Raw genomic sequence first — 22,170 nt, 5'->3', positions numbered from 1 at the left:
TAGAAAAGCCCAGTTGGGAATACATCAGTGGAAATAACGCTGCGTTTGCTTACCTGATAAATAGGAACTTGTGGTTTAGTGACAGCAAAGATGAGTAAGATATTGTTTTCAACAAGCTTGTCTATTAGTTGTCCAATCGTTGGGTACTCCTAGAAGAAGCAGAATGAGCACAGCTGTTAGATGTATCGTTGTCCTAATCCAGAGGTCTTCAAACTTTTTTGCTCGGAGCCCCACCCCCCAAGCAAAATGTTTTGAGGTTGGTCCCCCCCCTCCAAAACTTTATGGCAAGGATTGGGGAAGCAGGAGGGACATGGTTGCGTGGCTGTGTACAGGGGGCGGGGCTTATGAGATGATTTGAGGAGTACTTTTTCTATAGCTTATAGACCACACTAAATATATGACTTATAATACAGCAAATGCATCAAACAAAAACATGTATTATCCCAAACATACTTATTCCCCATAATTGGGGTGTTATGAACTTCTCACATTCTTGAACCCCAATGAAACTACACCTGCAGTCCTGAGCAGCAGGCTAGCTCCTCTGCATCTTTTACCTCTTCCCCACCATGGCGCATCATAACCTTTGTTCTAATGCTTGAAAGGAAAATAAGGTAGACAGTCATAATTGTGATGCAGTGGGCCCCTCAAACTCCTGGGCCCCAGTCCTGCTGCATCTGCTTCTTAATGATAACCGCAGTGGCCACTAACACACCTGGCAGCAGTACCAACTTCATTAATGAATGGCCCTTTAAAAAAAAGAGAGACCACTTATAGTGCCCCCTTCTTTGGGTTGTCTCTCTGAAGAAACTGTCTCCAGCCATTTGTAAACATGAAAACGAGTCCCCATACAGTGCTGCCTCTTCTGGGCCACCTCTTTGACAATATCTATGAATCCCAATCATTTCCTCTGTCTCCTATACGATTACTGGGAGGTCCCAAGGTGTTGGATTGGATTAGGGCTCTACATCTGATTTCAACCCTGCCACCCCAAGGACTCAGCTTTCCCAAATTACGGCCCATAAATGGTTAATGCGGACTTTGAGGTTCTTCTGCCTGAAAGCGGAAGGTGTGGTCCCAGCCGTTAATTAATTGATTCGGTTTTTTTTAATTTTTTTTACTTTATTTCTTATTTTTCAGAAACAAATTAAATACATCAACAAAACCAAAGGTCACATCACAGATTATTCAGATTTACAGGTCACATATCATGAAGGTAAATGAATACAAGACCAGAACATTGCATAGCCGGTGAACACATCAAGTCGGACAACATGGCTGCACTGCTTAGTATTAAGGAGTCCATTTGCCTGAAGCTGTAAAAAACACAAACACACAGAGGCCCAGCCATAAGTGAGTAGGGAAACAGCTCCTCTACCCATTGTGAAGTATAACATTGTCATCATATCTGAACGTATCCCCTTGCCCCACCCCAGTGAGGTCCAATTCTCCCTGAGTGTCCTCTTCCGCTGCCTTGTTTAACAAGTATTGCCTATAAGGCCCCATATATCCTTAGGTGCACATTTTACCGGCATCAGAGCATTATAATTATTAGAGTGTGTATTTAAAGTGGAGGAGTCTATGATGCCCGTTCAGGGAGATCCACTTGGTTTTTTTAAAACACCAAGTTCATTGTGCGGGGGGTAATTTCAAGCTCCAGTTCCTCTTCCAGTTCTTCAAGTAATTGAGGGATTGTAACCCTTGTGGTTCTATCAGGTCCAAGCCCAACAGGTCGCGCATAGCGCTGCAAAATCTAAAATACTGAAGGGTATCGAGTGGTGTAACACCCCGCCCTGTGGTGATTACCTGCTCCCATGTTTTAACCTCACCCTCCTGGAAAATATCTCCCAACACCTTGATACCTAACTTTGTCAGTGTGGCAAGGAGGGGCACCATCGCCTTTAAGTGGAAACCAGTCACACCATTGTAGTGGAAGAGCAGCTGAATAAATTAGTTGTAATTGTTTCGTACTAGCTATTTTACTGAGCTGATGTCCGGTACAGTGCACAGGGTCTATTGTACGCGGGGTGGGATGTGGCTCCCCGGTCAGCAGCCTTGGGAGTGGGACCGGGTAAACCATATTATCCTCTATGAGTAGGTGCGGCAAAATAGTAGGCCCATGAATCCAGCTGTGTGCATGAAGAGTCTGCGCTGCCCTATAATACCTCTCCAAGTCGGGTGCATTTAGCCCCCCCTCTGAGTATGGTTTTGTAAGAGTATCCCACTTGTCCCTATGCTGTTTGGCTGCCCAAACCAAGGGCGATAACAGAACACGTAGAGTGCGAAAAAATGACTGAGGTAACTAATGGGTATGTTTGCAAACAGAAACAGAAAACGAGGGAGCACCACCATCTTCGTGAGGGAAATCCGGCCAACCATAGATAGGGGAAGCTTAATCCAGGTCTCCACTGCCTACGTTAGTTTTTGGACTGCACATAATTTGCAGAAAGCACAAGATCTGCATCCGTGTGAATTTTAAGACCCAGGTACCTGACTGGGTCAGTAGTCCATTCTAAGGGGTGAGTGGTCTGTACTGGAGTTGTGCATGGCTTGAGCGGAAATATGAGGGATTTATGCCAAATACTATGGAGGCCGGAATGCTGACTAAAGCGCTGTACCTCTTGTAGCATTGGAATCAGATTTTGTTCCGGGCTTCTTATATGCAAAAGTGTGTCGTCAGCATAAACTGAAATCGTGAGATTGTAATTCCGAGACCAAATGCCCCTATACGAATGGTATTCGCGCATTGCGCACAATAGTGGCTACAACACTAAGGTGTACAGGAGGGGGGAGAGTAGACAGCCCTGCCTGGTGCCCCGGTGATATCTATTGAACGGGAATACATGCCATTAATCCTCAACTGAGCTACCGGCTGGGCGTATAACACCTCGACCAGCTGTATAAAAATATCTCCCACACCAACCCTCTGAAGAACAGAGTACAAAAAGCGCCACTCTACAGAGTCAAAGTCTTTTTTGATATCAATAAACAAAGCAGCGGCCTTGACCTGGGGATTGATGCGTGATATTGTGCTAAATAGAGTGCGGAGATTGCTAGTCAATGACCTCCCTGGCACAAACCCAATTTGTTCTGCTCCCACCATCCTAGGAAGTAAGGGGGCTAGCCTGTTTGCCAATACCTTAGCAAAAAGCTTTGTGTATGAGGAACAGTGTTCCGGGGGTTTTCCTGGTTTCAACATTGTAATTATTGTGGCTTCTCTCATTGAGGGTGGCATGATATCTGTTTAGCCATTTCTTCAAACAGGTTCACTAAATGTGGAATCAGTTTATCTTGGTAAGCCTTATAGAAAGCCACCGTTAAACCGTCCGCCCGGGGGCTTTTTCACTAGGCATGGCCTTCTGTGCAGCACTGATTTCTGTGGATCGCAGAGGACCAATAAGATGTTGTCTGTTGCTATTGGACAACCAAGTCATGGTAAGGTGCGCCTAATAGTCATCGTCAGAGTTGTGTGTGGCTACTCCCTAGAAGTGTAGAGGCCTGCATAATATTCTGCAAATGTGTCCAAAATGGCCGGAGTATTGTTCACTATGACCTGATTGGAGTCGTAAATACTGTTGATGTGGTTATCACCCTTATTTGGCCGGATTGTCGCTGCCAAGGTAGCACTGGGTCGGTCACCTTCTGAATATACCCTAGCGACCGCGTATTTCCCCAGATAGGTAACTTTGTCTGCTGCGAGCCCATTATAGTCACTAATTATTGTCCTGATCTGTGCTAAGATCTGTGGGTCACCAGTGTCCTCCAACCTACCCTCCCACTCCTTCAGTTCTCTTTCAATATTACGTAATTGTGTGCAAATGGAATTAATCAATCAATCAATCATTTGTAAAGTGCACTACATACCCGCGAGGGTCCCAAGGCGCTGGGGGGGGGGCAGCTGATCAAACAGCCAGGTCTTGAGTATCTGCCTGAAGGTCAGCAGGTCTTGGGTCTGTCGTAGGCTCAGTGGGAGGGTGTTCCATGTCTTGGCGGCGAGGTCGGAGAAGGATCTCCCACCGGTGGTTGTTCTTTGGATGCGCGGGACGGTGGCGAGTGAGAGGTCGGCGGAACGTAGCTGGCGGTTGGGGATGTAGAAAGAGAGCCCTCTGTTGAGGTAGGCTGGGCCAGTCTTGTGGAGTGCCTTGTGTGCGTGGGTGGGGAGCTTGAAGGATATCCTCTTGTTGATGGGGAGCCAGTGTAGGTTTCTCAGGTGGGGGGTGATGTGGCCGTGGCATGGTACGTCGAGGATCAGTTGTGGCGAGGCGTTTTGGAGCGTTGTAGTCATTTGATGAGCTTGGTCGGGGCTCCTGCTCAGAGGGCGTTTCCGTAGTCGAGTCTGCTGCTGACAAGGGCCTGGGTGACTGTCTTTCTTGTATCTGTTGGGACCCATCTGTAGATCTTGCGGAGCATGCGGAGGGTGTTGAAGCAGGAGGAGGAGACGGCGTTGACTTGCTTGGTCATTGAGAGCATTGAGTCGAGGATGATTCCCAGGTTGCGTGCGTGGTCAGTGGGTGTTGGGGCTGCCCCCAGTGCCGTCATCCACCAGGAGTCGTCCCAGGCTGAAGGGTTGGAGCCGAGGAGGAGGACCTTCGTCTTGTCCGAGTTCAGCTTCAGACGGCTGGTCTTCATCCAGTCGGCGACTGCCTTCATTCCTTTGTGGAGGTTGGCTTTGGCTGTGATGGGGTCCTTGGTGAGGGAGAGGATCAGCTGAGTGTCGTCGGCGTAGGAGATTATGTTGTGGTCCTGCTGTCGGGCTACCTGTGTGAGCAGGGCTATGTAAATGTTGAACAGCGTCAGGCTGAGGGAGGATCCCTGGGGTACGCCGCAGATGATCTCGGAGGCTTTGGAATGGAATGGAGGGAGGCGGACGCTCTGGGTTCTGCCGGAGAGGAAGGAGGTGTTCCAATCCAGAGCCTTGTCTCAGATCCCTGCGGCGTGGAGGCGTGCGCGTAGTGTGCGGTGGCAGACGGTGTCGAAGGTGGCAGAGAGGTCTAGGAGGATGAGTGCTGCGGTCTCGCCGTTGTCCTGATGTCGTTGATGGCGGTGATGAGGGCAGTCTCGGTGCTGTGGTTGCTGCGGAGCCCTGACTGGGAAGTCCGGGTTCCGCAGCATGTTAGAGATTGTGATGCCTCGGATGTAGAGCTTGAAGGCCTCCCAAATGGAACTCATAGATGTCACACTACCCAAATTGGTAAGGAAATATTCATTGATTGCAGTTCTGAGTTCGGCACAGGACACAGTGTCCAACAGAGAATACTGTGGGAATCTCTATGCCCTCTTATGTCGGAAAGCATCAGGAAGTACTATTTTTAAAAGAACGGGAGAGTGGTCTGAAAGAGTGCGGGCCAAATGTGAATAGGATTGTATAGCGGGGAGCAAGGTGCAAGAGGAAACCAGTAATCAATCCTTGTATGAATACCGTGTGCAGCAGAGTAGTGCGAATATTCCCTACCTAACGTAAACAGGTGGCGATCTAATTCGGGGTTTTTAAAGTCGCCGCCCCACAGAATAGGCAAATGGGAGTGTCGCAATAGTTTGTGATGTAAATCATGATAGAATTGAAGATCGTCATAATTAGGTCCGTAGACCCCGACCAAAAAGAAGTTAAAATGCTCTTTACGGAATTTCGCTAGGACAAACCGGCCGCCTGTATCCACTTCCAAGGACTAAATGTGGATGCCTGAATTCCTGCGGACCCAAACGCTAGGACAAACCTGCCGCCTGTATCCACTTCCAAGGACTGAATGTGGATGCCCAAATTCCTGCGGACCCAAATCAACACACCCCTCGCATGGGAGGAAAAACCTGATGCAACACACGTACCCTTCATGCGGCATTGGGACAGCAATACAGTGCCCCCAGAGAGATGTGTCTCTTGCAAAATGGCCACATCCACATTATGGCGGTACAGATAGGCCACTACTTTACGAATTTTACTTTGGTCATTGAGGCCTCTAATGTTCCAGGAAAGGATATCAATATCTAAACAGCCGTCATTAGGCTTGGACATTGAGAAAAATTACTCAAGTTGGAATTCCCAGTGGTACCAAAATGCATGACCTGAACTGACATTGGGCTTATATCCCCATAAAACAAATCAAAAGACCATACAACAATAAAGAAAACAACAACCCCAAAGACCCACCCACACCACATCAAAATAAGTAGACATGGCGATTCATGAAACCGCAGCCACCCCACTCCCCCTCTCGATATGAAAACAACTCCCCAACAACAGTACCCGAGGAAGAATACGCCTAAGGCTGTGGCCGCCTGAGCCTAGTGTTACTGGGCAGTCCGTCGTCGCCTTAGTCAAATAGTAGCCTACCAGTCACCAGGGTACCACAATTACTGCGCATCAGCACACAGTGTAATAGGAATACCTCACAGAGGCACAGCAAGCAAACAAGTATTTTTGACAACTTGTTACCCAAGTGGGGAGTCACTGGACTCTGAGAGTGATATACAGCTAGCCACAGACATTATGAAGGCGAGGAACTTGGCCCCTGTGTGCATTCCAATGAAGCCCCCCCAGCAGCTGCGGAGTCCTCCCCCCAATGGTGAGCTAGGGTATTTGTTTGTATTGTCCATAGTGTATTTCTTGAGACCACGTTGTAAAAGGTTAGGGTCTGCATAGAGTTTGGTTTCACCGTCCAGAGTGACCCGCAGCCAGGCCGGGTATAGCATTGTGTAATCAAGCTGAAGCTCCCCTAGTTTACGTTTTGCCAGACCAAATTTCTTGCGAGCCTCCTGCACCAGCAGCGTGAAATCCGGAAACAAGGCCAGGTCAGAGCCCTCATACTTCAAAATTTTGAGATCTCTAGCCTTTCTCAGCGCCGCATCCCTGTCCTCGTAGTTGACGGGCAATCAAGAGCTTGGGTGGGGCACCAGGAGGGGGGCGAGGCCCCAATGAACAATGAGCACTTAAGAGAAGGTTTTCCTGCCTAGAAGTTGCACCAGCAGTTTTTTGCCAAAGAGTTCCACATTGTCAATTGAGGTAGACTCGGGCAGGCCCAGAATACGTACATTGTTGCGCCTTGAGCCCGCTTCGATATCCTCAGTCTTGTCTCTCATGGTCACTATGAGTTTCTTGATCTGTTTCTGCAAGTTCCCAAATTTAGTCTGGGTATCCTCTGCCTCAGAAATCCTGCGTTCCGTCATATCAATCCTTTTAGCGCTTGTCTACACTTTCGGACATTCTGTCCATTCGATAGACCAACGTGTCCATTTTAGCATCTATGGACGTCAGGCTACGATGCATGGCCACCAAGATCTGTCGAATATCCCCCTCTGGCATGGTAGGTTCTGCCGGGGCTCCGATGTCATGGAGTTGCGGTCATCATCGCGACGATGTTCGAAGTGCAACTGCGATTGGGTTTTATCGAGTTTGCCCATCGCACCACAAACTGTGTGGCTAGTGTCCAAACAGGAAGTTGCCGATACCAACTGGAAAACAATGAGGCAACTGGGCGGTGAAACTGCAGATTGCCCGAACCTCTTGGACACTGCCGGGCCACACCACAGAGGGAGAGGCACCCCACCATGGGGATAACACCACGTACAGCAAGGCCAATGAGGGGAGCACTGGGAGGTTTAGATAAAGGGAACTGGACACATCCACAGCAGTACTTTCCATGGCCTGCGCACAGCTGCTGCACTGATGCCAACTATCTAAACCATAGCCACCTGTGCAGGGGCGGCGCCAACATATGTTGCAAATGCACAGGAGCAATAGTGTCCCTGAACCACAGTAGGCAGTCACCAGTATGTTATATCAAATCCCCAGTTCAAGAGTGGTAACGATTAGCGGTGCGACAGGGGCACCAAGGGCATGGACACGGCCAACAGAATGTTCAATGACCAACTCTCGGGAGACAAAATCAATGCAGTGTGGCCAGGCAGAACCAATCCCTCCGAGGCGCCAAAGAAATAGGCATACTCCAGTGTCCTGATAACATCTTGATAGTCCCCACCTGCCCTCTTACCGCTAGCACCGTCGCAGGTCACACCGATGCAGCATCAGCACCGTCAGCCAGTGAATGCCCGCCTGTAGGGTTCGCTTACATGAGGAGAGGGCAGGGGAAGAGAGCAATCCAATAGGTGGATCCCAGAAACAAGCAGCTCGAGCACACGGCCCCAGTGGGGGCACACACGGCACTGCCAGGACACCGTAAGCCCCAAAGCTGGGCAGCATATCTCGTTGCGGCCTGACAGGCCGAGCGCAGCGCCGTGTGATCGCAGCGTCCTTCAGGCAAGTTTGGGGCAAGTGTTCCACTTCAACAAGGCCACGTGGGGGGAACCATGATCCTCAGGAGAGTGTGAGGAGGGGGGTTGAACAGTTCAGACAGGGCCATGGATACGGGCTTCCAAGGCGTTCACGCACAGGGGTTAGGAGCACATGGGAGAAGTCACTCCCCGGGGACCGAAGGCCGTGCAACAAGGCGCACCCGACCTCGGTCTGGACCCCCCACTCAGATTCCTCCTCACTGCTGGGCACTCTGAGCCCTCGCTCGCTACGATGTACACAACCCCAGGCCGCCACAAAGGTCTGCAGCCGGAAAGTAGCACTCTGGGGCCTTCAAAATGGGAGGGCAGCACCACGCAGCTCCGTCTGAATTACGTAGCCCCAACCCGCCACGAACTGGCCGCCGGAGGTCATAGGTAAAGTGTAGGTACGCAGCCGCTCACTGCACCGTAACGAGAGACAGCGGAGCTCCCAAACTTCACACAAATGCTCCCTGCTGTTTTAGACGCTGGTACCGTTGTTTGTTTGGCAACCGGATGACTTGGAGGTGCAGAATAATGCAAGATAGTTTAGGCGACAGCAGGAGCCCAGTTAGGCAGCGGCCATCTTGGAGTCAGGCTAGCCACGCCTCCATTGATTGAGTCACTTAAAGCCAGGGACACTGGAATTATGGGTTTCTGCAACAGCAGCATTTTCCACATAATTATGAGTTTACCGCATTTGCTACATAATCCATAATCTGCAGATTCTAACAAAAAAGCTTGATTCTAGCTCAAACGGAACTAAAGTTTCTTAACACATGGAAAAGTGTTCAGGAACAGTGAAAGGTCCCGTGCAAAGATTGACTGGTATTCTTGTAGTTGCTTACTGCTGTATTTGGGTGTTAAACTGGTACTAATAGGGAGAAATATTTCCCCTGACAGCGTTACCATGAGTTAAAATGACAAAATGATGAAGTAATGGTAATCACAAAATGTACGGTATTGTGCCACATAATTTACCTGTTCTTGCCGCATAATTTAGTCAACCCGGCGGCATAATGTGGTCCTCTCCCGCTGAATTATTCCAGAAGCTTTGCTTAAAAAAATTCATGGTAGCAAAGATTTATTCTCTTTGAGATGTAACCTAAGGGTGTTATTAGCTGAGATCTGGCATAGTGGAGACACTTACAAAAATGTCTGTATTAGATACAGATTGATTACATATTTCTAAAAAGTATATTTTGTGAGAACTTGTTTAATCTCGATCACTGCATCATTTTGCAGCAGCAGCCTAGCTTAGACTATGTAAATATTATTTTAACATAATGACTTACATATTCACAATGCTTTCTGCTACTGGCTGGGACCTTATAGCACTATAAACAGGGCCACCGGAATTATTCAGCAGAAGGCCAAATTATGCAGCAGGGTAGGCTAAATTATGCAGCAAGCGGCGAATTATGCTGCATAATGCTGAATATTTTGTGATGGCATTACTGCATTATTTTGCTATTTTTACACTTGCTACCATTGACCTGGCATATATTTCCCCTCATAAGTACCACTTTAACACCCACACATTACAATAAGCAACAGAAAGGTGACCAGTCAACCTTTAGAAAGGGCCTTCCGCTGTAAGGTAATGTGTTGCTGCATTTTTAGTAACTTTTAAACCATCTCAGCAAGAAACATTTTTTTTGTTAAAATCTGCACAAATTATGCAGCTGATGATTGATTTCATAACATAAAAGAGTGCATTTATCACCGGTTAGTTTAACTTGCAATTATTTTTCAATTAAGCTGTTATTGCATTCATTTATACTCACTTAAATGACTGTGAAAATACAAAACACTTGAGTTTTTTATTGTTTTTTAGCAACTGCTTTGACCCTGCCAGCACACTCACTGACCCCTGCCCCCACAGCACTCCAATAACAGTTCTCACTTTCACTTCAAGGGCTTGAAATAATGAAGACAGCCTGGAAATGCAGCAAATAAACATCACCATACATCCAGGCCATCTTCTTTTACATGTAATTGCAGAGACATTTGCAACCCCCTGGGAACCCAACCATGCCCCCCAAAGGGGGCGCGACCTACAGTTTAAAGACCTCTGTCTAATCCAATATACAGGAACCGGCCAGTGGGTCTGTCCAGAAGGAATATCTTTATCTCCTAAGTGGAATTGCTAAAGAAATCATCTCAAAATTTCAGAAGGGCAATAATTAAAAACTTTGGCTCGAATTGCAAACCTTCTATTCTTTGAGTAAGTGTGTTTTACTCCAGGAAACAAAGACACCTAAGGATGATGTAAGTCACTCTTATAGAAAAATGTTGTACACCATTTTCTGGGTTAAGCGAAAGTAGCTAGAGTTTTGTGCTTGTCATATAACTTCAGTGCCTTTCCATGGGAAACTGTGGCGAATTTTTACCTCTAGATGCTTTTTTGTGTGTTGAATCTTTTTTAACTTACGTTGCATAGTTTCTAAATGTGAAATAAAATTCATATTGGTCACTCTCGCCTTCCCTCTGTCAACCTCTCTCATGAATTCTACTACAATTCTCCCACTCATCTTTAGACTTCTCTCAAGCCTCTACAACTTCTCATTCACCTTTATCTTTTCAACCCTTCCTTTCTTCAATTTGCCCCTTCCCTGGAGAATGTCTTCGTCCACCTCTCACCAAATCCCCACCTTACACTACTCTCACTTTCTCTGTCTCTCTCTCTCTCTATATATATATATATAAAGATACAGTTTTCCATAGGAAAAGCGTATTTTGTTTTGCCAATAACTTTGATGCCACTTGGCGAATCTCCATGAACGTTTCACAAAACATCCCTTTTTAGCTTCAGCTGCTGTGATGAACGTTTTGGGGTGACCCGACAAGCTGGGGCCGTGAAAAAAGGGGGCCCCTAAACGCATTTTCCCCATGTTATGTCTATAGGGATTTTTCATTTTGTGAGTAAGACTACAGACTGAACTGCTGAATGGAATTACATCAAATTAGGCGGAAAACTAGATGTTACTCTAGAAAGCGTGCTTTTTGTGATTTGGTGTAAATTCATTCAGTAGTTTTTAAGATACCTAACTTAAAGAAATATAGATATCTGGTGATGCAAGTCCTTGCAGTAGACTTGCGGATCCTACTAAAATTTGATTGGCTGCCAACACTTCAACCATGAAGTGTTGTCAACCATCTTGGGACTCAGCTTGAAGCTGAGTTCCACAAACGAAGTAAACAATAAAGAAAAGGGGGCAAGGTAGGAATACCCTCGCCCCCCAGATATGGTTGGGGGTCCCTCAGGGATCCCACTGGGCCGTGGACTCGCAGGTGGAGCTGCAAACCTGTGGCTCCTGTGTGTCTTATTTTTTATTTATTTTTAATAACATTTTATTGAAATGAAGAGAGCAGAGTCAACAATTCAATAGCATAGCGACACATGGCAGAATCAATACGATAGGCATTGTACAATAAGAACATAGTATATCAGCGGGTATTTCGATGTACGGGTCCAGTTCTGTCCATGGCCATGTCAGCTGTGGGGGAACTACAAATCTCACCTCTATAGGTATTCCAATGTCCCCATTTTTTGGGACACCCCCTGAGTTTATACACGGTAAAGCCCCCGGGTACCTAAATCCTGGGGGCATGATGGAAGGGGGCTCAGGGCCCACCCCCGTTAGGCTTATAAAAAGCCCTGGGGAGCGCTGTAAGCAATAATAATCGGGGACCCGCTCACCCCCCCCGCAGCCTAGGGACCGCCACCTACCTGAGGCAATGAACACTGTAAATGCCAAGGGGTCCGCTCAGTCCCCCTGCTGTCTCAGGGACCTCCACCTCCCCGGGGTACACTGTTTTTTTCAAGGCAATGCTGGGAAGGCCCTATGGCCTCCCCCGCTGCCCCTGGAATCGCCACCTTCCAGAGGCACAAACACAACAAAGAAGGTGGTCCGTTGCGGCCCTTCGGCCGGAGGACAACCACCTCCCTGGGGACCCAGATGTACCTGGGGACCGCGACCCCGGGGTGGGGTCCAGCAATGTTATAGAACACACATTGAATCCTGAGCTAAAAAATTTCGACAATATCAAAATACAAATATTAAGTCCAAACTTTCAGATTCTGTTCATTATTCTTCATTTATTTTCATTTTTGATAGAGTCCAATCTTCACCAATACAAAAAGAAGACAACCGCTGCCAACACGTGTTTCGTCTAGGTCGTCAAGACAAAAGACTTCATCAGGGCTGTAAATGTTACAATAGATATGATCACAATTTCATTCCACTTAAGATGTATCACAAAAATGATAAATATTAGTTCAAATCCCAAATTATACAAAGTGGCCTCAAAACAACAGTTAGAGTTGGTTGGCTGTAATAGCTTTAACCAGATTGTAGAGGGGTTATACATAAACGCCCCTCCAGAGTTGACATGTACATTCTATTTACATTTACATAGACATTGTAAGTCTATTCCTAACTAAACTGATTAAATGGTTATAGCCATCCAATTAGAAGCTGCAGATACCAAAACACGAGAGAAGGTAAGATAAAGTAAGAAAACCAGGATTAGGAGGTAAGATAAAGTAAGAAAACCAGGATTAGGATCCTGGTTTTCTTACTTTATCTTACCTTCTCTCGTGTTTTGGTATCTGCAGCTTCTAATTGGATGGCTATAACCATTTAATCAGTTTAGTTAGGAATAGACTTACAATGTCTATGTAAATGTAAATAGAATGTACATGTCAACTCTGGAGGGGCGTTTATGTATAACCCCTCTACAATCTGGTTAAAGCTATTACAGCCAACCAACTCTAACTGTTGTTTTGAGGCCACTTTGTATAATTTGGGATTTGAACTAATATTTATCATTTTTGTGATACATCTTAAGTGGAATGAAATTGTGATCATATCTATTGTAACATTTACAGCCCTGATGAAGTCTTTGGTCTTGACGACCTAGACGAAACACGTGTTGGCAGCGGTTGTCTTCTTTTTGTGTTGGTGAAGATTGGACTCTATCAAAAATGAAAATAAATGAAGAATAATGAAGAGAATCTGAAACTTTGGACTTAATATTTGTATTTTGATATTGTCGACATTTTTTAGCTCAGGATTCAATGTGTGTTCTATAACCTTACAATTGTGGCTCATTTTGAGTCGCAGTGTTTGACTCTGGCTGGGTGACCAGAATCCAATCCTTTGAGCTTATTTGATATTGTATTTTACTAACTAGTATTTCTTCTCAGCGCAAACTACCCTCACTCACCTGCCCTCTTTGTTGTACTGGGGTCCAGCAATGTCCCAGGCTGCTCACCCCTGGGACATTGCAGTTTGCTAAGGGTTGGTAGGAACACTGCTGCCGCCAAGCAATAGCAAACCTACTAGGCTTTCAGCAAGCGCAAGCAGGAAATGCTCTCTCTTGCCAAAAGTGGAGCATGTCTGTTTCCCTGCCCGCTGTCAAGTGAGCAGGGAAACAGACAAATTGCTTTGAGATCCAGGGAGCTGCACTGGGTCTCAAAGCAATGCTGGTTCCCAGAGGAGGCAGGGATCCCGCAGGGACCACGGGGGCCTTCAGCTTCCCCCGCGGTCCCCAGCGTTGAAAATGTGGGTGCCCTAGTTGGGACAAGGGCAGCCACACTACAGGCTGGGCCCTGGGGATGGGGTCCCAGGGTCCATAATTAGGCCCGGGAAAGGGGCCGCGCGGCTCCCCACCCTATTTTATATAAAGGGTCTGGCCCTGAGAGATGGGGTCTGCGGGCCGAAAATGTCTCGGGAGGAGGGCCACTAGGCCTCACTCTGTTAAAATTAAATAAAAAATAAAAGGCTGGGCCCCAGGGGATGGGGTCACTGGGGCCAAAATCAGCCCTGGAGGCGGACCGTGCAGCCCCCTCCCTTTTTTTAAATACAATTATTTTTTTTAGAGGGGCAGGCCCTAGGGGATGGGGTCCAAAATGGTCCAGGGAAAGAAGGCCATGCGCCCCCTTTCCAAAAAAATTTAAAAAATACAAATTTAAAAAGCCAACAATTCACCAGAGGCCCATCCCCTTTCTCCGCCACCTTGCAAACGTGCCTCCTGGTGCGCTACTGGTTGGGGGATGAAGTTCCCATAGCTGCTGAGGGTCCCTAGGGGCCAACAAGACCTCCTGTTATCTCCAGTAAGCCCCACACAGTGGGTTTGCTGAGAGGTGGTCAAAGGCCATGCCCCCTTTCTTCACCACTTTGCAAGCGCACCTCTTGACGCCCTGCTGGTGGAGGGATGAGGTCCCCTTGCTTGCCCCCTGAGGGCCTCAGGACTAAAATGGACTTCTTTCCCCAAGCAGCAGTGTGCCAGGAGGTGCATTTGCAGAGTGTTGGAGAAAGTGGGCATGGCCTCTGACGACCTCTCAGCAATCCAGCTGTGTGGGTATTACTTTATATATTAAAGCCCTGGGGAGGTGGCGGTCCCCGGGGCTATGGTGGGGCCACGTTCCTTCCACATATAATTAACTAAGCCCCGGGGAGGTGGCGGTCCCCGGGGGCTTAAGGATAATGAAGTGAGGGAGCACACGCTTTGGTTTTGTTTTTTCTGGGCTGGATTTGTGCACCCAGAGCGAATTTGGCCGATTTAAAAAAACATTTTGCCCTGGGGCCTTTGTGGACCCACTGAGCAGGCCTAGGGGGTCAGGGTGTTTCTACCCTGCCCCCTATTCTTGCTTTTCATTTTTTTCTTGTGACTCAGTTACCGAATCACAAGATGGCTGCTAACACATTCTGGTTTGGAGTGCTGGCAGCCAATCAGAAGTAAGCTTGTGCTCTGGAGGAGTCACGACTCCTCGGTGCTCAGAGATATACATTTTTATTTTTTTTAATTCTCAGCAACTACTGAACGGATTTACACCATTTAAAAACAAGCATTTGCAATCCAATAGGTCTTGCATTAGGAAAGTTTGAGCTATTGGTATTGTAAATGTCAAATTTTGTACTTATGTGTTGGTTTTAAAATTAGTTAAATTGATAGCTTTGTCATTTACAATTCCAATAGTTTTAACTTATGCAAATGTGACACCTATAGCATTTGTAATGCAATATGTGTTGTATTTATGTGACTTAGATGTATTGATATTACAAATAGCAATGGCTATTTTATTTTTTATAATTAATCTTAAATAAAAGTTATTGTAATTTATAATGGCAATACCTTAAACTTTTGTAAATAACTTTTATTAAGATTATGTTCAGTGTATTTTATTGTGACGAAAATCCAAGAACAGAAGTGAAATATTAACATCTTTTTGTGACATTTGTAATAAAGCTTGAAACATTGAGAGAACATATTTGAACCAGTTGTTGTTGAATGGTTGCACAGATTGATGCTGTGGTGGCGCTGAGTGATGTTGTGGTGGCGTTCAGTGATGCTGTGGTAGCGCATAGTGATGTTGTGGTGCCCCTGAGTGATGTTGTGGTGCCCCTGAGTGACATTGTGGTGCCCCTGAGTGATGCTGTGGTGATGTGATAGAGTAGATAGATAGAGGGAGTGCGATAGATAGATAGAGGGAGTGCGATAGAGTGAGGGCGAGAGAGTGAAGGCGAGAGATTGAGGGCGAGAGAGTGAGGGCGAGAGAGTGAGGGCGAGAGAGAGTGGGCGAAGAGAGTGGGCGAGAGAGAGTGGGCGAGAGAGAGTGGGAGATAGAGAGTGGGCGATAGAGTGTGGGCGATAGACTGTGGGCGATAGAGTGTGGGCGATAGAGTGTGGGCGATAGAGTGTGGGCGATAGAGTGAGGGCGATAGAGTGTGGGCGATAGAGTGAGGGCGATAGATAGAGTGAGGGCGATAGATAGAGTGAGGGCGATAGATAGAGTGAGGGCAAAGGATAGAGTGAGGGCGATGGAGTGAGGGCGATAGATAGAGTGAGGGCGATAGATAGATAGATAGATAGATAGATAGATAGATAGATACATAGATAGAGGTTTAGAGAGAGATGTAGAGAGAGAGGGGTGTAGAGAGAGGGGGGTGTAGAGAGATGGGGTGTAGAGAGAGGGGGGTGTAGAGAGACGGGTGTAGAGAGATGGGAGAGACTGGTGTAGAGAGAGGGGTGTAGAGAGAGGGGGTAGAGAGCAAGGGGGGTGTAGAGAGCGAGGGGGTGTAGAGAGCGAGGGGGTGTAGAGAGAGGGGGTGTAGAGAGAGGGGGGTGTAGAGAGACGGGTGTAGAGAGATGGGAGAGACTGGTGTAGAGAGAGGGGTGTAGAGAGAGGGGTGTAGAGAGAGATGGGGTGTAGAGAGAGGGGAGTAGAAGGAGGAGTGTAGAGAGAGTTAAGGAGGTCCTTTATCTAAGATGACCTATTCATTACACAGCCTTAATTTACCAAGAAAATGCGAGAATATATCTTCACATTACCATACATTGAAAACGTTTTAAAGTATGTGCTTGCAACAAAGTGTAAACAGATCAGTGGCCTGTTTGCTCACACTACAGATTTTACGTTTAATCCTGATCAAAAGCAGCTGGGGTGTTGTGTGTAAACAACAAGCTCTTGGCATTGCACGGAGGGGGGCGGGGGAGCGGATGTCTTTGGAGTGTGAGAATTCCTTGGAAGTGTGAGTGTAACAACAAGCTTGCTGACAACACATCCACTGTTTCAGGTGAAACCTAAAAAGAAGCTCAGACATGCCCCTGGTTACCATCTCGTGTTTAAGAAGGGTGTTTAATGGCCCCCACGCAGCCCCATGTAAAATTAAGACTGTAAGGAATGGTTGAATTAATAACTAGAAGGCCATGTTTTATGGATTGAGCAAGTTGGGCAGCAGTGTGATTAATAGTCTAATTTAGCAACAAGAAATCTCCCACGATGGATGTTTACATGGTTTGTATTGTAACTGATGATCGGGTCCCTGCAGAGCAGCCTCGGAGCTAATCAGATTTCCTAGGGGATCTGCGACATCTCTGCAGCCAAACAAGAATCCTGCAGGAAGAAAGATTTATTTGAATCTTGGGTCTGCAAAGCAGCAATTCCAAAAAGCAACAGGGAGCTAAGTGAAATCTGCTGTACCCCATTTTGAATCTCTGTGAAAGGCGTTTGATTGTTTAAGCCCCCGAGCTCTGCTGGCGGAAGACCAGCAACCGCAGCATCGGGGCCCTTTACGAGGGTGCGCCGGTGATGGCGCAATCTGCATTGTCGCTTGCACCAGCTGACTGCAGCAGCAATGACTTTAGAGCTGAAACACTGGCGCGAAACAAGATTTCGCACCAGTGGTTTGATGTTAATGAAGGAGCAAAATTGCCTCACAGAAAGCAATATATTTCATTTGCATCCGGTAACCCATTTAAATATGGCAGAGTGGAGAAAGCTTCATTTACAGTGTTTGCGTAAAACGTTCATGACAGAAGGCTGACGCGCCTCCCGACCTTCACAAATTAACTTCTTCATTCTCGTCGCAAAATTGGGAGGATTTTTCTCTGTGATGTTGCACCATTATATTGGCCGTGTCTTTCCTGCAAGTGCCAATGAAGGAAGTGGGTGGCAAATGGTGAGCAATTTCGTGGCCGCTTTGATGTTGTCAGTGGCCGCGCGGCTCACTGAGAACATCAAAGAAGCCGCGAAAATGCTCCCAAAGCCTGCAGGCAGACAGATGGTTCTACGAGACCCAAAAAGTGAGTAAATGTGCCTAAATCATTTTGCTGAAGTTGTGAGAATCCAAGTGCTCTGAGGAGCTTACCTGTTACCTTCTGGCATTCAAATGCTTTCGGTGAAGTGATAGCTCGCGTAGCCATAACGCGGAAGTTAAGTGCTTCTAAACTGGAACCACATATGGTTCGAGTCGGGTCATGCCAGTGGTAAACAAACATTAAAACCGATAATGATAATCAAATAAATTCTCTATACAAGATTTATTAGCGTAAGTAAGAAAACGTAAGTAACCTCGGTGCCCGAAAAATGCATAAAAAATTACACACTCCAAATACAAGCATTCCCGAGTGTTGTGCGCATGCGTCTATGTGCTTACATTGAAGGTTGCTATGGGAAATCGTATATACATGCACAGAGAAAAAATAAATAAATAATGAATCACGTATGCGGGAAAACTCAGTGCGAAAAGATAGACCCAACACCAACAAGCAAGTCAGTGGGAGGGAACGAGCATATGGATTGGGTGTGAGGAGAAGTGAGGCCGAGCCCGCGCTGGGGAAGCTTCAGATGCCTGGCTCGGGGAGCAAATGGGAGCGAGGCTGATGGGTTTGTGCACGTGCGTCTCACACGAGTGCATCACATGAACTGGACGTAATCCGCCCTTGTTCAAGAGTTTGTTTCCCCTACTATATGTTTGAGATATTAATCCCGGCGGGATATAATAGCTCGACCTAAAAAGGTTGCTTTCTGGACCAAGAGCTACCTTTTTGCCAAATTTGGTGTAGTTCCTATATAAATTAAGATGGGGAAAATGCATTTTGAGATCCCATTTTTTCTCGGCCCACGCTTGACAAATCACCCCAAAACTTTCAAGACAGGACCTGACCTGAGTGAACCATTAGTTTCAAAAATGTCACGAAGATTTGTCAAATGGTGCCAAAGATATTGGCAAAAGAAAAAACGCTTTTTGAATAGAAACAATGGCCCAGATGCATGAAGCTAAAAACCGCTCGCAAAGGGGCAGATTCTCAGAATCTGCCCCTTTGCGACCAGTATTTTTGCATTTGGGATGCATCATCCCAAATGCAAAAATCGCAAATTGAGAATTCGCTAAATTGCGATTACTTGCATTTAAGGAATCTCAAATTGAGATTCCTTAAATGCGATGCATTAAAGTTTAAAACATAGCGATTTCACTAATAGGGCTCGCAAATTACCATGAAGTATAACTTCATGGTAATTTGCAAAAACTTTGAAAAATGCACTAAAGTGCATTTTTCAAAGTTTCATGTTGCACACACACATGCCCTAAGGGCATGTGTGTGCGCAACATATGTGCACAGATCAATTTCAGGGGTGCAACAGGGTGTCCTTTGGACACCCCTGCACCCTTGAAATCGCATTCTCATTTTGCGATTTGCTAATTGCGATTCGCAAATTGAATATTCTTCCCATTCATTCCTATGGGCCTCTAGTCCCATAGGAATGAATGGGGAGGTATTACTTAATTGCGACTCGCAATTTACGAATCGCAATTAAGGAATTTTAAGATATCTCTATTTTTGAAGTGATTTCTTCTTGCATACCATTTTGCTATTCTTTATTAGCGATTCCTTATTTTTCGCTAATAAGGTATCGCAAAATGGATGCTTGATGCATCTGGGGGAATGTCCCTTAGTATAACTACCTACTGGTGACCACCAGTAGGTAACATACATATAGAGAAGACAGAACAGACGATAGTGGGCATGATGTGTCCCCCCCCGGGTATCTGGTTCCTAGATCAATTATGTGTCAGATTCTCTTACCTCAGTGAGAGCTCCCTATGCCACCCCGGATGTTGGGGAGGACCTGTTCTATGATGAAGTATTTGAGTTTGTAACTGTCCGAATAGTGAAAGGCTTCAAAGTGTCAGGCGATTGGGTAATGTTGGTCTTTATTTCCTATAGTCCGCATATATTCCAAAACACGTTTTTTGGCCACGTGTTTGGTGCTCCGGCATTGCTTTTGGACAAGAGGAGCTGCTAACATGCAGCTCCCCTTGCCCAAAAGCAATTCTGCTTAGCTTTGTTGAAGCGAGAGTTGGTTTCCTACTCTCGCTTCAACGAAGCAAAGCAGTGTTTGCTATGGCACACCCCTGGATTTGAGCTCCCTGGGAGAGCAGAAAGCAGTGTCTCCACCCATGGTCTATCCCCAGAGGAGCTGAGAAAGAGGAGGGAGGAGAGAATGCAAGCTGCAGAGGGCAGGATTAAAAATTGAAGCTGATGAGAGGAGGGCTGAGGCTGAAAGAGTCTTAGCAGAGCAGAAACTACTTCTGGCTCATGAACTGAGTCTAAAAGAGATGAAGATCAAAGCCAGGTGGGTTGAATCCAGCTGTGATGATGATAGCATGCATGCAATACCTGATGAAGACAAAATGTTCCATGTAGCCTAGGATTCTGGTGCACAATTATGTGGTGGAAAAGGATATTGATAAATGGTTTCCTGTTTATGATGTTGCACTCAAAGTACACAGAGTTCCTCAGGAGTACAGTGGGTGTGGTCCATAGAAACACCTGTCTACACTTGGGAGGGACACACTTCTCACATTAGAGGGTGGGGACAAAATCAAATACACTCCTATAAAGGCCATTTTGATTGCCAAATTCGGCCTGGCTCCCGCCAAAGATTCTAGGGACATACAGAAGCTCCCCAACCAATCATGGGTAGATTTTATTGATTACTCGAGCAAGGCACTGAATGGCTGGGTGAGGGGCAGCATGATTAATGATTTAAATGGATTGTATCATTTGATCATGAGAGAGCACATGCTCAGCAGGGCCGGACTGGGAACTGAAACCGGTCCTGCTGGGGCATGGGTGTGCGGTCAAGCTGTTTGCTAAGGCTGGTTTCGGCGGATTTCGTCACAGGGGGCCGATATTGCTGGCCCCCATTAACAAAAACGGCCCCCAGGTGCCCAAAATCGGCCCCCACCATGGTGGCCCACCGGGGAAATGCCTGGTGCCTGCTACGGCCAGTCCAGCCCTGAAGCTCAGTATCTTTTTTCCAGAGTTGTGCCAGCACCTAGTTGACAGTAAGCTGACTGACCCCAGGAAGCTCGCTGAGGAGGCGGACCTCTGGGGTAGCACCAAAGTGCCCAAAAAGGTATCTGGGGATCACACCCACAAAGGTGGTCAGGGTTTCCCACAAAAGAAAAAAGGGAAGAAAAGTCTAAAAACAAGAAGTTCTCAAAATGCCCCTAAAATAATTTCCAAGAGAGTAGTGGTAACCAGTCCCAGTCTGATCCAAAGAAGAAAATGTTCTTTGACCATAAGATAGGGAGGTTAGTACCCCAATGTACATAGTGTTCTAAGTATGGTCACTCTAAGGGCAGACACCTCGGCTGGAAAGTGTAGCGCTTGGGGAGGACGTAGTCCCAGATAGTTGTGGGGAATAGATAGAGGTAACCCTAATATACCTGGGGGATATAGAAATGGTGCCAAAATCCAACATAAAACACCCAAAGGGAGAGAAAAAGAGGTGATACACCGGGCTCACACCTGCTTCTAAGGAAACACTCTAAACACAAAAAGGTATGACGGTGAGGTGGTACTACTAGGGCGGACTCAACGCCGGGGGGGGAGGGGCTGACCTGGCGGATTTCTTAGAAATTCATTATTTTCTCTGGAAAAAATACTTGGATTCATTTCTATATTAAAAAAACCTTAGGATATGCCGCAAAGTATCCTTTATTGAGGTGGTATCCTAGGTGTGAGTAAAAATACCACCCCACCAGGGTGGGACAAGGTGGCAAATGATGAAGCATGTCACATTACGTGAGTGAGCCTTCCTCGTCCAATTCTTGGAATTGCTCATTTCACAGTAGGGATATAGCAGTAGGTATATAGGTTGTCATGAACTAGAGCTTAGGAGAGCTTTTCTTTAAGCATGTCTAGATGGTGTCACACCATTTTGTGTTTAGAGCCAAAATCCCAAATGCCTGCAAATACTTAAAAGTATAGGCAGTGGGTTGTAATTAATAGACAATTGGTGGAGGTTTGGGAGACACAAAAGCCAGCATGATAACTGCCAAGTGTCAGCTGGTGTCTGCAGAACAGGTCCTACAGACCACATTCTACCAAATCGTAGTCACCGGCAATCGGGCGACCCATCTACTGGTGGCTCTGATTCCCTCTGAGTGGTGGGGGGTCTCAGGTTCTCTGAGAGTTGCTATGAGCCATGTCGTTCCTGTTCAATGTCTTTTAGGCAATGACCTGGAGCATACTACCTGAAGGGAGGTAGAGGTCAGATCTCATTTGAAGATGATGCGATTGCTTCAGTGGGTTTGCATGATC

General features: G+C 46.6%; 1 protein-coding gene across 2 annotated transcripts in view; it reads right to left on the bottom strand.

Annotated features, from left to right (window-relative positions):
- The window catches only part of ITGB6 (integrin subunit beta 6), a 238,631-nt gene that overhangs the window by 168,251 nt on the left and 48,210 nt on the right, over nt 1-22,170 (bottom strand). For both annotated transcript variants that reach the window (XM_078681677.1, XM_078681676.1), the window contains exon 8: nt 54-149. In XM_078681677.1, coding sequence (XP_078537803.1) covers nt 54-149 — 96 coding nt within the window. The remainder of the gene's footprint in view (nt 1-53; nt 150-22,170) is intronic.

This window comes from Lissotriton helveticus, chromosome 3_1, assembly GCF_964261635.1.
Source record: "Lissotriton helveticus chromosome 3_1, aLisHel1.1, whole genome shotgun sequence".
Lineage (NCBI taxonomy): Eukaryota > Metazoa > Chordata > Amphibia > Caudata > Salamandridae > Lissotriton > Lissotriton helveticus.
This window is presented reverse-complemented; position numbering and strand designations above follow the sequence as displayed.